The sequence below is a fragment of the Martes martes genome, assembly GCF_963455335.1.
Source record: "Martes martes genome assembly, chromosome: 7".
NCBI lineage: Eukaryota > Metazoa > Chordata > Mammalia > Carnivora > Mustelidae > Martes > Martes martes.
The window spans coordinates 31,725,201-31,739,273 of NC_137894.1; the positions used below are offsets into that span (position 1 = coordinate 31,725,201).

The following is a 14,073-nucleotide window of genomic DNA, read 5'->3' on the forward strand; positions in this document are numbered from 1 at the left end:
TGAGCCTCCCAGGCGCCCTAAATTAAATTTAATTTTAAATTTAATTTTAGATTTAAATTTAATTTTAGATTTAAATTAGATTTAAATTTAAAACTTAAATTTAAATGAAACAAGAGTGCAAGCACAAGATGGAACATTTTTGTTTAAGTGCAAATTTTAGTTCACACTCAAAATATTTTGCTAAACTTGAACAGTATCCTTAACATTATTTTAAAATTATTTAATGTTTCAAACTAAATAACAAAAAAGGGAATAAAACAGTAATTTTATCATTAGTTGCCTAAATTATACCATTGAGAGATTCAGGTTTTTTAATCACTTGTTAGTTTGTGGGTGATTAATTACATAAAATATCAGCCTCTAAGCAAAGAATCAAAGTTCAGAAGTTAACAAGATGTAAAAACAATTAGCTAAAGAGTTGTGCTTTTTTCCTGTCTTGTACTGTAGAGTGTATTTCCCTCTTCTTATTTATTTTACTGCCATGATTATAATAATGAAGCTCTACAAAAGAGTTTACTATCTATATAATAAATGAACGATTTCATTCGTGGAAATTTTATGAAAATAATGTCGTCATTTAGGCAGTAGAGTGCTAAAAAGTTATCCATTCTGGGTGTCAAATGCTCTAGGCACATCATTTAACATAATAATAAGTAAATAAGTAATAAGTAAACACAATTAGTAAATTATCTAGTATATATATAGGAAAGTACAGAAGGTAGGGAAACAATAAAGCGGGTAAGGGGAACAGTAGTATAAAGATAGGGCATGAAAATTACAATATAAATAGGGTGGTCAGGGTAGCCATACTGAGAAGGTGAGGCTTGAGCAAAGACTTGAAGGCATTAGAGGGTTAACCAGCTATCTGGGAATTCAATACTTTCTATTTTTCAGGTATTTGTTGCAATCCTTCACCTAAAAGATTTTTATAGTATATTCATACACTCTGAAAATGTCTAATTAGAGATTTCCAAGGAGGTTAGGAAAAATGGTAGTTTGCATCCTTGCAGTCTTCCCTTCCCAAATCCAAACCAAATACCAACTACCTCTCCTTGAGCAGTTACTAAAAATCAGCATCCAAATGGGCCAGAAGGAGGGCTTCAGGTCTTAGAATTCAGATAAAAAGAGGTGGCATACTTTCTCCACCCCCAAGAGAAAGGAGGCCCTCCTCTGACCAAAGAACCCTAGGACAAAGATAGGAATGTCCCAGTTCTTGGGAAAGAACCTTACCAGCAGAAACTGGTAGACAACCCTTCCACCCCGGCCAACCAAGAAAAAGAGCAATACCAGCCTGTGTATTCTGAAATTCCTACGGGTCTCCCAGCCTCTAAGAATTCACAATGGAGATGGACAACTTACTGAGCTGAGTCCTTCCTACCCCTTTAGGAAGGCCCAGAAGCTAAGACTCATATACCTCCCAACATTTACCACTTAAGATATATATTCACTGTTGAACTTGAGCCACAAGGGTGAAAAGAAGTGTAAGTTAGACAAAGGAAAATAACAATATACCTAGTAGGCTAAAGTAATGAAGAACAAACAGAAAACCCAGAATAGGTGGCTCCTAGTGGAACAAAACTGTCAAAGGAGATGGACAACAGCCTCAACTACAACACATACACACACACACACACACACACATATATATATTACACATACATACATACATATATATACACATACATACATAATTATAATAATATATATAATTAAGAACATTTAAACAGAGTCTTAGAGCTAAATTATGCCTTATAAAAACTAAGGAAAAAACTCAATAACTTAACTGAAGAATTGGATGGACATTGTTGAAACCAAATTAATGGTCTGAAAAAGCAAGTAGAAGAAATATTTAGAAACACAGAGCAAAATTACAAAGAGGAAGAACTCATGTGTGTAAGATAAGGTAATGTGGAACAAAGAATCAATTGCAGAACAAGTGTTAATGATAACAGCTAAAGTGGAGGGGTAGAAAGAGACTGAGGAAACGCAATGATTCAACAAACAGGAACTATCCCATGATTGCAGAAAGGCATGAGATACAAGGGATTCAAGTTCCAGGCACTGATGGCGGGGGTAGGGAAACAACACACTAGATACAACCCGATAAAAATTCTGAATTGAAAGGATAGAAGAAGACCTTAAAAGCTACCAATCTTAAAAATAAAAGTCACTCTCCAGCACCAGAGGATTCTAAAAAAAAACTTTTTCAGTGGTAAATGAAGGAAAATAATTAAACATATATCATATCTCTCCTATACAAACCAATCACCATGTAAACAGTAGCCGACATGAAGAACTTTTTCTTTACTTCCATAAAGAATATGAAATACTTTTATGTTCCAAATAATAAATGAAGAAAAAATGACAAAATTAGGATATCACCTTTTGCAACTCCTAATTAATGGCTCTAGAGCTCTAGGCTCTAGCTGCAACATCACGAAGAGAAATAAACAGGTACTACATACTTCCAACAGGAAGAAAACCAACCCCCTTTAAGTACCCTTGCCATAAAAACAAAATTTAAAAAACCCAACCTGAACATGATCCCACTTCTAGCTTCAACTAGCAATTGACAAGAATTAGGGAGGCCTAAGGATCAGATCAACTGCACCACAAAGAAGCAGTCAGCAAAATCCACACTGTCAGAAACTCTGTAGAACCTGTTTGTTTGTTTGTTTGTTTCAACAAATTGCAAGGAAGGGAGAAAGGTGGGTCAGGGAAACAGATCAAAGAAAACGTACAGATTAAGAGATATACCAATCATAATGGATGAAAGAGAATGACTGAAAGAGAATCATGACACTTCAGAAGTGAACACTGAAGATTTGGTAATTTAAGGAACTTTTTAGGGCAAAAGTGGTATTATGATTTCTTTTAAAGTCCCTACCTTTTAGAGATAACTGAAATAATTGATAAAATGATATGATATCAGAGATTTCCTTCAAAATAACACAATGGACATGGATAGGATACAGATGAAACCAGACTGGTCATGAGCTGATGACTGTTGAAGCTGGTGACACATACATGTGGACTTACTGCATTATGTATCTTTGATTAGGTTTTAATTTCTTTAAAACAAAAAGTTTTACAAGAGGCTTCCATTTTCTTTGTTGACTAGGTCTAAGCTTGACTAAGTAAAGGTATTCAGCTTACTGCAAAGGACAAGGACACCACACGCAGTGCCCTAACTCCAGAAATTCCAAATGTCATAATGCCTAATATAATCTAGGCATTTGAGAAAAAAATCACTTACTTCTGGTTCTTGGGAAATATTTTTAATGAGTGATGATTTAGCATTTTACTGGAATGTTCACATTGGCACAATATGGAAAGCTCAAAGAAAAATGTTATCTCTAATGACCAAGTCATCACAGAAAAAGATATTAATTTCAAGGTGTCAGAGAAAACATTTATCATATTTGTATCTTCTCTTTATTCTAGTTCCTAACCTAAATGTGGCATAAGATTTAGGTCATAAAAAAAAGTATGTATGGTATTGGCATAAAAACAGACACACAGACCAATGGAACGGAATAGAGAACCCAGAAATAAACCCATGCATCTACAGTCAACTAATTGACAAGGGAGTCAAGAATACTCAAAGGAAAAGAGACAGTCTCTTCAATAAACAGTGTTGGGAAAACTGGATATTCACATGCAAAAAAATGAAACTAGTCCCCCATCTTACATTACTCACAAGAATTAACTCAAAGGGGATTGAAGAAAGATGCAGGATCTGAAACTACAAAACTTCTAGAGGAAAACACAGGGGAAAAGCTCTTTGGTACTAGTCTAGGTAATGATTTTTTTGGATATGACACTTAAAGTACAAGCAACAAAGGCAAAAATAAATAAGTGGACTATATCAAACTAACAAGTTCCTGCACAGCAAAAGAAAGGATTAAATAAATGAAAGGACAACCACAGAATGGGAGAAAATATTTGCAAACCACATATCTAACAAGGGATTAACATCCAAAATACATAAGCAACTCATATAACTCAATAGCAAAAAAAGCAAATACTACAATTTTTTAATGGGCAAAGGACCTGAAAAGACATTTTCCCAAAGATGTTTAAAAGGTACATATTATGGTACTCAGTATCACTAATCCTCAAGGAAATATAAATGAAAAATCACGAGCTATTACCTCACATGTGTTAGAATGGCTGTTATCAAAAAGACAAGAGGTAACACATGCTGGCAAGGATATGAAGAAAAGGGAACACTTGCATGCTGTTGGTGAGAATATAAATTGGTACAACCACAAAGAAAAACATCATAGGTGTTCCTCGAAAAACAAAAATTAAAGAAATACCACATGATCCAGCAAATTCACTTCTAGGGATAGATCTGAAGGAAATGAAATCGCTATCTTGAAGAGATACATGAACCTCCTTGTTCACTGCCACACTGTTTATAATAGCCAAGACTGGGAAATGAAAGACTAAAGATAATTTGAGACATATATACACATGATAGAGTTTATTCATCCATAAAAAGAAGGAAATCCTGCCATTTGTGACAATGTGGATGGACCTTGAGGGCATTATACTAAGTGAAATAAGCCAGACACAGAAAGACAAATACTGGATGATCTTACCTACATGTGAAACCTAAAAAAAACCCAAAGTCATAGAAACAGAGAACAGATTGGTGGAGAACAGAGGTGGGCGGGCAGAATACCTGAACTTGATCAAAAGGTACAAGCTTCCACTTATAAGTTCTGGGGATGTTAATATACAATATAATGACCATAGCTAACGATACTGTACTGTATATTTGAAAATTGCTGGGGATAGATCTTTAAAGTTTTTATCACTAGAGCACCTGGGTGGTTCAGTCCACTCAGGTCATGATCTCAGGGTCCTGGGATCCAACCTCCCCTTGCCTCTATGAAAAGCTCCATTTTCAGAGGATGGTCTGCTAATCCCTCTCCCTCTGCCCCTCCCCCTGCTCATGCGCTCTCTCTCTCTCTCTCTCTCTCTCTCGCTCTCGCTCTCAAATAAATACATAAAATGTTTTTTAAAAAAAGCTCTCATCACAAGGAAAAAAATTTGTGACTATGTAAGGTTATGGATATTAACTAAACTTACTATGGTAATCATTTCACAAATATACATATTTGAAATCATTATGTCATACATCTAAAACTTAATGTTGTATGTCAATTATATCACAATAAAATGGGGTGAAAAAGATTTACATCAACCTGACCTCTATTGTGGTATTTCAACATCAATATGATAGGACACACTGAAATACAGAACTTGCCTATATTACAAGTTGGCTTTTCAGGCACAGCTTATACACTGATTAAATCGGTCTTCTCATTTTTTACATGCATATATTTGGGCAAGACTGTACTATAACACTAATCTAAAGTTAAAAAAAGAAAAGAAAAGGGGGTGACTGTGTGGCTCAGTCAGTTAAGTGACTGATTCTTGATTTCAGCTCAGGTTATGATCTCATGGGCTGCTGTACAGAGCCCCATATTGGGCTCTTTGCTGGGGATAGAACCTGCTTAAGATTCTCTTTCTCCCCATCTCCCTCTGTCCCATCCTCCCGTCTCCCTCTGTCCCACCCTCCCATCTCCCTCTCTAAAAAAATAAAATAAAAAATAAAGTTAAACAGAAAAAAGTTAAATATATGAAAATACAGAAAAGTATTTCAAATGTATTTCTATCTTAAATGAAAGGTTAAAATAGTGTTACTCTTCAGATGTGACAAATTATGTACTCAATTAAGGGCTCCCCTCCTTGCTTTTAAGACCCCTCAGAAAGTATCACAGGTCTATAAATATTGGCCCTAAGGGATTTATGCATCACAAATTATGAAAAACATGGAAGACTGTTAAGTAGGCTATCAGCTGCTTCCCTCTTGGTAACTAAAGTGACTCATAAATTATTTCAACAAACTAGTAGAAGATATATGCTAATGAAAGTGATTCTGCTCTATATCCATTACCAAACTGTAAAATTCAGTATTTTGTTTCTGTTGTTTCATAGAAAGGCTAAATGTTAACAGTAACAATAACAAACGCAATTACAAGTGCATAATACTCAGACCAAAAAAAAAAAAAAAAAGCAAAAACCCCAAAAGTAATGTATACATCTATGGCCATATTGTAATAATGCACTAAATAACACGATATTTTGGTTATTGGTATTATTATTAGAAAATGCCCTTGAGGGTGCCTGGGTGGCTCAGATGGTTAAGTGTCTGCTTTCAGCTCAGGTCATGATCCCATGGCCCTGGGATTGACCCCTGCATCAGGCTCCCTGCTCAGAAGGGAGTCTGCTCCTCCCTCTCCCCATGCCCCTCCCCCTACTTATGTTCTCTCTCTCACTCACTCTCTCTCAAATAAATAAATGAAATCTTAAAAAAAAAAAAAAAGAAAGAAAGAAAGAAAGAAAAAGAAAATGCCCTTGAGTTCTAGCCAGGGACCCCAGGAATAAGCCTTCATTTCTTGGCAGTCTCCAGAGTCAGAAGATAAAAAGTATGTGGCAGACTTCTAGCTGTTCTCCAACCGCTAGGTTTTAGCTGGACACATGATCTTGAGGAATACAGACTACATATGCCAGCTGTCTATGCAGTTAAGATGGGGCCACAGCTCTAAGTTCTGGCCACTGTGCTGTAAGAGGTAGTATCATGTGGCAGCTTATGGGAAGTCTTCCGTAAGAGACAGCAGGTATATATCCTTTTGTTACTTCTTGATCCCTTCCTCCACCAAGCTGTCTAGATATCACTTCTATCTTGGACTATTAGACCATGGCCAAGCGTGGCAGAGGAATAAAACGGAAAGCTCCTCAATTCCTGACACTGTGGAGTGTCATACCAGCCCTGCACTTTTGTATGGAGAATAATAAACTTTCACCTTATATAATCCACTGTTATTTTATATTTTGTTACTCAGAGTCAATATCAATTGTAATTAATACAAAATATAACTTGCTAACTCTTCAGAAAAAATAAGCTGCGTGAAAAATAACTCTCAAGGAGACTCCTACATCTACAAAAGAGAAAATACCACTGTAGGACGTATACAGCACAGTGAGGACTGGCTTGAGGAAAACTCGAGTTTTAGAATTAGTTCTACTTCCTATGTAAACCTTTGGCAAGCCAGTTAGCCTAGGCAGGCCTCAGCTTCTATAAAATGGTAGTAAGATATATCTAAAGAGTAGTGACAATTAAATTGGAAGAGGCTGATGAAAATACAAATTGTAAGAATATCAGTATTACTTTGTCAATTATTCCCTCTTCCCCATCTTTCCTTCAGAATTGGGGCATGAGGATGGCCTACAGTACGTAAATATAACTAGAGTATCACCCCCAGAGATTCTAATTCATTAGGTCCGGTGCAGGAACCATGAAACTGCATTTTCAACAAGCACCCCAAGAGACTGTTGAAAGCAGTCAGCCCATTACACCTTGAGAAACACTGCTCTATGATCAGGCCCTCTACATGTTCTTACAGGGTCCTTGTGATGAAGCACAAGGACAGTTCCAAAGCCTCTCCAGTGCCTAACTATATGCTAAGTAGCCAGTAGACAATTTAATAACATTTTGTTGAACTGATGAACTGACATGGAAAATGACAAAGTGGAACTCAATCAAATGACCCACTATGGACTTGCATTTCTGGCCAACAAAGTAATAGGGACCAAATATACCCTCCTGCCTCAAACAACTAAAAAACAGAACAAATTAGAGGAAACAACAGTTTTCAAGACACTGGATATCAGGTAATGAAAACCATGATTCCTGAGCTATAATGGAAAACAAAGGAGGTGAGTCTTACGACTGCCCTAGATTGCTTCTTGGAGAAAGTCTCCAGGCCAAAGCACTGAGAGGAGGAGCCCAGGCAGAACAGGGTGAGGCTTCCCTGAGCTGAGGGGCTAGAGATGTGAGTCCAGGGAGGACAGTGTGACTACAGTTTACCAGAGAGAAAACTCTCGAGCCTGCAGAGATTCCTCAACTCTTCCACATATACATATGTGAGGCAGGGCAAAGAACCACTTGGAAAGATTTAAGGGAACAATCCCAAGACCTCACATAGGGCAGGGAATAGTGCCTGTTCTCATCAGCTAGGGTGAAAACCCTCATAATTTACAGAGCATTGGGTAGAGCACCCTGAAGAGTTTTGCCTCGGGAGTGAGAAAAAAATTAGCCCTAGGTCAAATGCTGCTCTGGTCCCACCTGACAAAGCTTAAAAGCAAGACTTGAAAGGATCAGACTGTTTCCAGATAACTTATCCCAGAAAATTCAAGAATATTTATAGGAATACAAAAATATCCTGCATCCAACAGGGCAAAATTCACATCAGTCACCAATTAAAAATTACCAGACATGTAAAGAAGAACTACTATTTCACTATTTTAAAAATCATTTTCTTGGGGTTTTACTGAATCTTAAATTTTCCTTAAAAACAAAACAAACAACCTGTCATTTTTATCATTTGCACTCTGTGTGTTAATCTCAAAATCCCTCATCTACATAACTGAAATGCTATTCTGTATATGAAATGTTGACACTTCAGAGGCAAACAGCATAGTGGTTAAAAGCACAACATTTAGAGGCAGTTAAACCAGGCTCTGAATAAATTCTTTATTCTTAACTTATCCCAGTGTTCCTTGGCAAGCCACCGAACCTGAGTGTTAGTTTACCTATCTATAAAATGGTGTGATATTTGCTCCGTAGGACTTCCGTCAGAAATAAATCAAAGTAAACACCTTAATAAATAGTAACTATCATGCCATAATTATCACATTACCATAAGGAAAGTTTAGAAAAGTTATTTCACACTCAAACATTCACTGAGGAACAAGCAATCATATGCTACATATTAAGTATTAATATGCAGGCACTAAGAATACAATGAAGAAAAGGACACTGTAGAGAGGACCTGAAGTGTATCTTATGTTGAATCTGCATTTAGAAGTTCACCTCCTTCATATTCTATTTCTTAATTTCTAAGTAGGGCAATTATTTTAAGTTCCTCCTATAAAAATTAAAGGTTGATTTTTTTTCCCTTTGAAAGGAAAAAATAAGAAATTGTCAGGTTCAACCAATTAGGGCATGTCTAAGAAATCCTGGAATCTGAAAAACATGGTAAAACTTTAACTTAAAAGCAACCTACAATTTAACATCACCTTTCAAAATTATTCTCAAATTAGTAAGCTAAATTATATTCAGATATAAAATACACAAAATGGACCAATCTGTTATTATGATAATCTTTTCAGAAAGGCTTGGGCGAACAGATGTAAGGAATTAAAACCAAGTTCAAGTTTGTATTTCATTTGCTCATTCCACTTAAATGACAGATGGCTTAAATATTAACCCTATTAACAAGACATTTGCATATTCATTATGAATCTCATTGCCTTACTTCATAACTCCATGAATTCATTTTATTAATTTTACTGTATGGCTGCCCATTTCATGTGAGGTCTAAACCCTTGCCTCTCCAAGTGTGGTCCTAGAACCAGCAGCATCAGCATCACCTGAGAACTTGCTGGAACTACAGAATTTTATTCCTCATACTAGACCTACTGAGTCAGAATTTGCATTAAAAAAGAATCCCCATGTGATTTCTGTGCACAATGAAGCCTGAGTAGCATAGTTCTAAACATCGATTTTTTTTCACACTTTTTTTTACAGTATTATAAAAAGCTTATTTGCTTCCAAACTGTTATCTCCAGAGTTACTTTTCATAATAATTCAATTCAGACAAATAAATCAAACAGATATACATATATTAGATGTTCTGTACATATTTGTCTCAGATTTGACCTCCCCCTCAACCAGGATTTCAAGTCTTAGAAGACTTGTTGTACTATCCATATTTTCTCTTGAGTCAACATTTTTGTGGCCCCTAGCATGCGGCCATTGTGACAAAGTCTCTGTAATTAAATAACTATACAGAAAAATACCAGATCAGTTCTTGCTATACCTTCAGAAAAAAATAAAAAATAAAAAACTCAAAGTAGTTTAAACCAAGGTTCAACTTGAAAGTTCCCTAGGAAAAAAACGACCAGAATGACTCAATCCTCCACAATAATATATTTTTATGCTTTACCTAACACATATTTTTTTTACTGCAGGTACCACATATTTTTAAAATCAGAAATTCACATGGGACTTAGTACAGTTCTTTAGATGGCTCATCTTTTATTATTACTATTGCACAATAGTCACAGTGCACATAAAATAGAACAAATCTTGTTTTCTCTTTCGTTTTTCCAAAAAGAAAAATGACAGACCTAGGCTGAAACTGATCACAGCAGGTAGGATGCTTCAGCACAGATTCAAAGGAAGGTACAAATGTTCCGTTTTCAAAAGCACTGCAAAAGCCAACTTCATCTCTTGTCACTGTAGCTGTGGCTTTATGCCAAACATTTGAAAACTGTTGAAAAGTGTCATTCCTCATAAGCAATTATGAAAAGCTTTGCAAAAAGAAGGGGAAAATAACTGTAATAACAATGAACTCCTTACAATAGCCAAATGTCCATGGCCTCTGGTTGCAGGATAAGAATCTGAGAGTTATCCATAGGCATCTGAGCCAATGCACCCAATGCAGGAGCCTTAGGAGAAACGGTTTGAAGGGGTGTTAAGAGAAGGTATGAAGGAAAGTGTTGGGCAGTCTCAGAATTTACATATTCTTCAAACTTCCCTGTTTTTTTTTAATAAAACACAATTAATAGATCAGTCATCCTTCAATTTAACTTTATTCATCCTTTTTTGTGTTTGCAGCCTATATAATTTCTCTGGATATACCATTCTATAAGAATACAAGGAGGCACTGAATGCCTTTTTTATGGTTCTAGATATATTGATTTCAAGCTTTAAGTGGTGCCCTACATCTTATATTTGAGGATTTGGTGAACAGTTCATTATGCCCCATCTCTACTCTCATCCACAGCCAAGCCTCTCAGAAGAATTGTCTAGGCATGGTGGCTCCGCTCACTCACCTACCAGTCACCCAACAGCCCATCTCATCTGGCTTCCACCATTTCACTCCACTGAAACTTCCCTTGGTAAACATGTAAGGATCTTCATGTTGCCAAATCCAACGGACACCCCTTAGCCATCATTTTTTCTCCACTCTGCAGCATCATTCAACAAAGTTCATTGTTCTCTCCCTCTTAAAATAACTTCCTGTAGCTTTGATACTTTCTCCTGGGTGCCTCCCCAACTCCCTGTCCCCTGTCAATCTTCTTTAGGGACTCTGTCCCCTCTACCTAACCTACAAATGTTGGGCCATCTTGGGAGTTGGTCCTGAAATCTCATGTAACCTCATAACTATAAATTCCACCTTCATGCTGATGACACATTCATCTCCAGCCCACATCTTTCTTCTACACCAGTATACCCAACTACCTCAACATCTCTACTTGAATGCTTCAAACACATTTAAACTCAGTACACCCAAAACTGAAGCCTTGGATCTTTCTTTGACTGTTCCTCCTCCAGTACTTTCCATTCCTCAACCATCTACCCAGTTGCTCCTGCTAGAAGCTCAGAAGTCCTTTACTCCCACCACCTATATCCTATCAACCTCCACATGCTGTCATTTGGCCTCCAAAATATAATTTTAATATGTCCCATTTCCCTATCCCTACTGCCATCCTCTCCAAAGCAGCCCCACTCTAGTCGAAGTCATTATCATCACTTGCCTGCAGCAACAGCATTCTAAGGGATCTTCCTGAATCTTCTCATATTTCCCTTCAACTCCGTCTTCAGACTTCAGCCAAAGTGATCTTTCCAATATGAAAATTCTTCTACTTAAAACCTTCAGTGGCTTCCAACTAGCTTTAGGATAATGTTCACAAGGCACCTGTCTCGCCACCTTATGCTCTCACTCTCTTTGTTCTCTAAGTACCAGCCTTATTCTTTTCCTCTATACATTACACGTGCTGAGGTTTTCCAGGTGTAAGGCCTTTGCATATGCTGCAAATGCTAACTGAAACATTTGTTCTTTTACTCTTCTACCCAAATCACACTAACATACGCACGCACAGGCATAATCCAAAACTTCAGGGTCCACAACCAACAGTGAAAGCTGACCAAAAGGAACTGAATGACTAGCAACTCCTGGCATTAAAACATACCACCACTACAACAAAAAATAGTAACAGCAAACGCTTCTATAATTTTACCAGGACTGTTTGAAGTAATTTACATATATTAACTTATTCACGGCTCACAACGATGCTATGAAGGGGATACTATTATTATCTCCATTTTGAGGTAAGTTAAATAAGGTACAGAGAGGATCGACAACTCAACCAAGGTCAGAGAAACTCAGCGGCAAAGCAAGGATTCAAATTTAGTTCTTCTTCTGTGGGAGTGCTTGACCACCCCTGGCATAACTTGGTCATGGACTACTCAACCCTTCCTTCCACATAAGGGTATGGAACTGGATTAAATAATTAGGAAGTTATTTGGGTAATACTGTGTCCCCCACTAGGCTGAAAACATAAATGAGGGTAGGGACCATTACTATCTTGTTCACTGACATATCCCCGGCCCCTGAATCAAGTCTCACACACAACTGCCGCTCGTTAATCTGTTGAACATAGGACTACTGCCTTGCGTAATTATCTTGAGATTGTACTGGCTCCAATTATGAGATTACATACAGACGTTTCCTGTTAGCTCCTCGCTAGCCAGTCGTGTCAGTCCCGCGGTGTCCCCTCCTCCCGCCTGGGCGGCAGACTAGGCCCAGTGTGGCTGCTGGCCCCGGTCTTCCCTCTCTCCCCAGGAATTGAGCACGCGCGGCCTTTCCTGCCCACAGGCCTCACCTTCCATGTGGGGGAAGACGCTGCCCCAACGTCCTGACCAAGCCCAGGCGTCTCTCCGGTACCCGATGGCATGAAGCGGCCATAGCGCTGCAGAGGCCACTGAGCCGCGCCTACTCCTGGGAACCCGAGGTCCGCGGGCTCTTTTCCCGCCTCCGCCATGTCGGGCTTCGGGACGTGCGCAGCCAGCGGGCCCATGCCAATCCGCGCAGCCAACCAATCAGGAAGCGAGATGGCCCAAGGCCCACCTTCCCCGCAAGTGGAAGCCAATGGGCAGGCCCCGAAGACACGTGAAGGGGGCTGCTGGGATTGTGGGCGTCACTCGGGACCTCGTGCTCCTTATCCTGTTGGTGGGCAAAGTGGAGAAAGTAACTTCCACCTGGAAGCGGAGCTGTGACGCTTGTAGATGGTGGTGGGCCTCGCCTCTGCTGCCCTGAGGCCCTCCGGCAGCTCAAGTCACGGTCCAGCTGGTCCAAACGCTCTGACTGGGACATTTCTGAAAACTAAGTTCTGCGCGCTGGGACTAGGCTGGCTCTCCGAGGCTGCGTGGACAAATGTGTTTTCCTTAACAGCAGCCTTTCAAATGGCCCACCCCAAACCCATCACAACACTGCATCAATTCCACCTGCCATTCAGGAAATAAGGCTATTTTCTCCTCATCCTGTGGCCCTCTGGACATACTCCAGACTGTCAAGTTCTTACCCAAAGAGAGAAGCAATTGGGTGGGAGGGATGCTGACGGCTATAAAAGGTATGCCCTAGTCAAGCAGCAGGTGCAACTAAATGACAGGTCTGGGTGATTTATAGTCGACAAAGCACTTCTACATCTGTTATTTCATTTGTCCTCCCAACAACCTTGTGAATTAAAGAAGCAAAACAGATATTACTGCCCCCATTGAATAAATGGGAGGCAAAATAAGGTCCTGAGGGTTAAAGTGGTTTGTCCAAGGTTACACAGCCAGGGCAAAAGTGTGGTCTCCATAGTCTCTCCAAGCATCTGCCCCACTCACAAAGAATTTAGGTATTCATTGGGTCTGTGTCAAACCAGATGCAGAGTATACGGAGGATGGAGACTATGTTAACCAAACACATAAAATAAAGTTATAATGCAAATAATTTTTATTTTTCTTAAGATTTTTATTTATTTATTTGACAGACCCAGATCACAAGCAGGCAGAGAGGCAGGCAGAGAGAGAGGAGGAAGCAGGCTGCCTGCCGAGCAGAGAGCCCAACGCGGGGCTCGATCCCAGGACCCTGGGATCATGAC

The 14,073-nt window shown here is 38.7% G+C and overlaps 1 protein-coding gene across 1 annotated transcript in view; it reads right to left on the minus strand.

Annotated features, from left to right (window-relative positions):
* The window catches only part of REC114 (REC114 meiotic recombination protein), a gene marked incomplete at both ends in the record, with an annotated part of 98,965 nt that extends 85,996 nt beyond the window's left edge, over positions 1-12,969 (minus strand). Inside the window, one exon of the mRNA XM_080809665.1 lies at positions 12,811-12,969. Coding sequence (XP_080665791.1) covers positions 12,811-12,969 — 159 coding nt within the window. The remainder of the gene's footprint in view (positions 1-12,810) is intronic.
* Between the last annotated feature and the right edge of the window lie 1,104 nt (positions 12,970-14,073).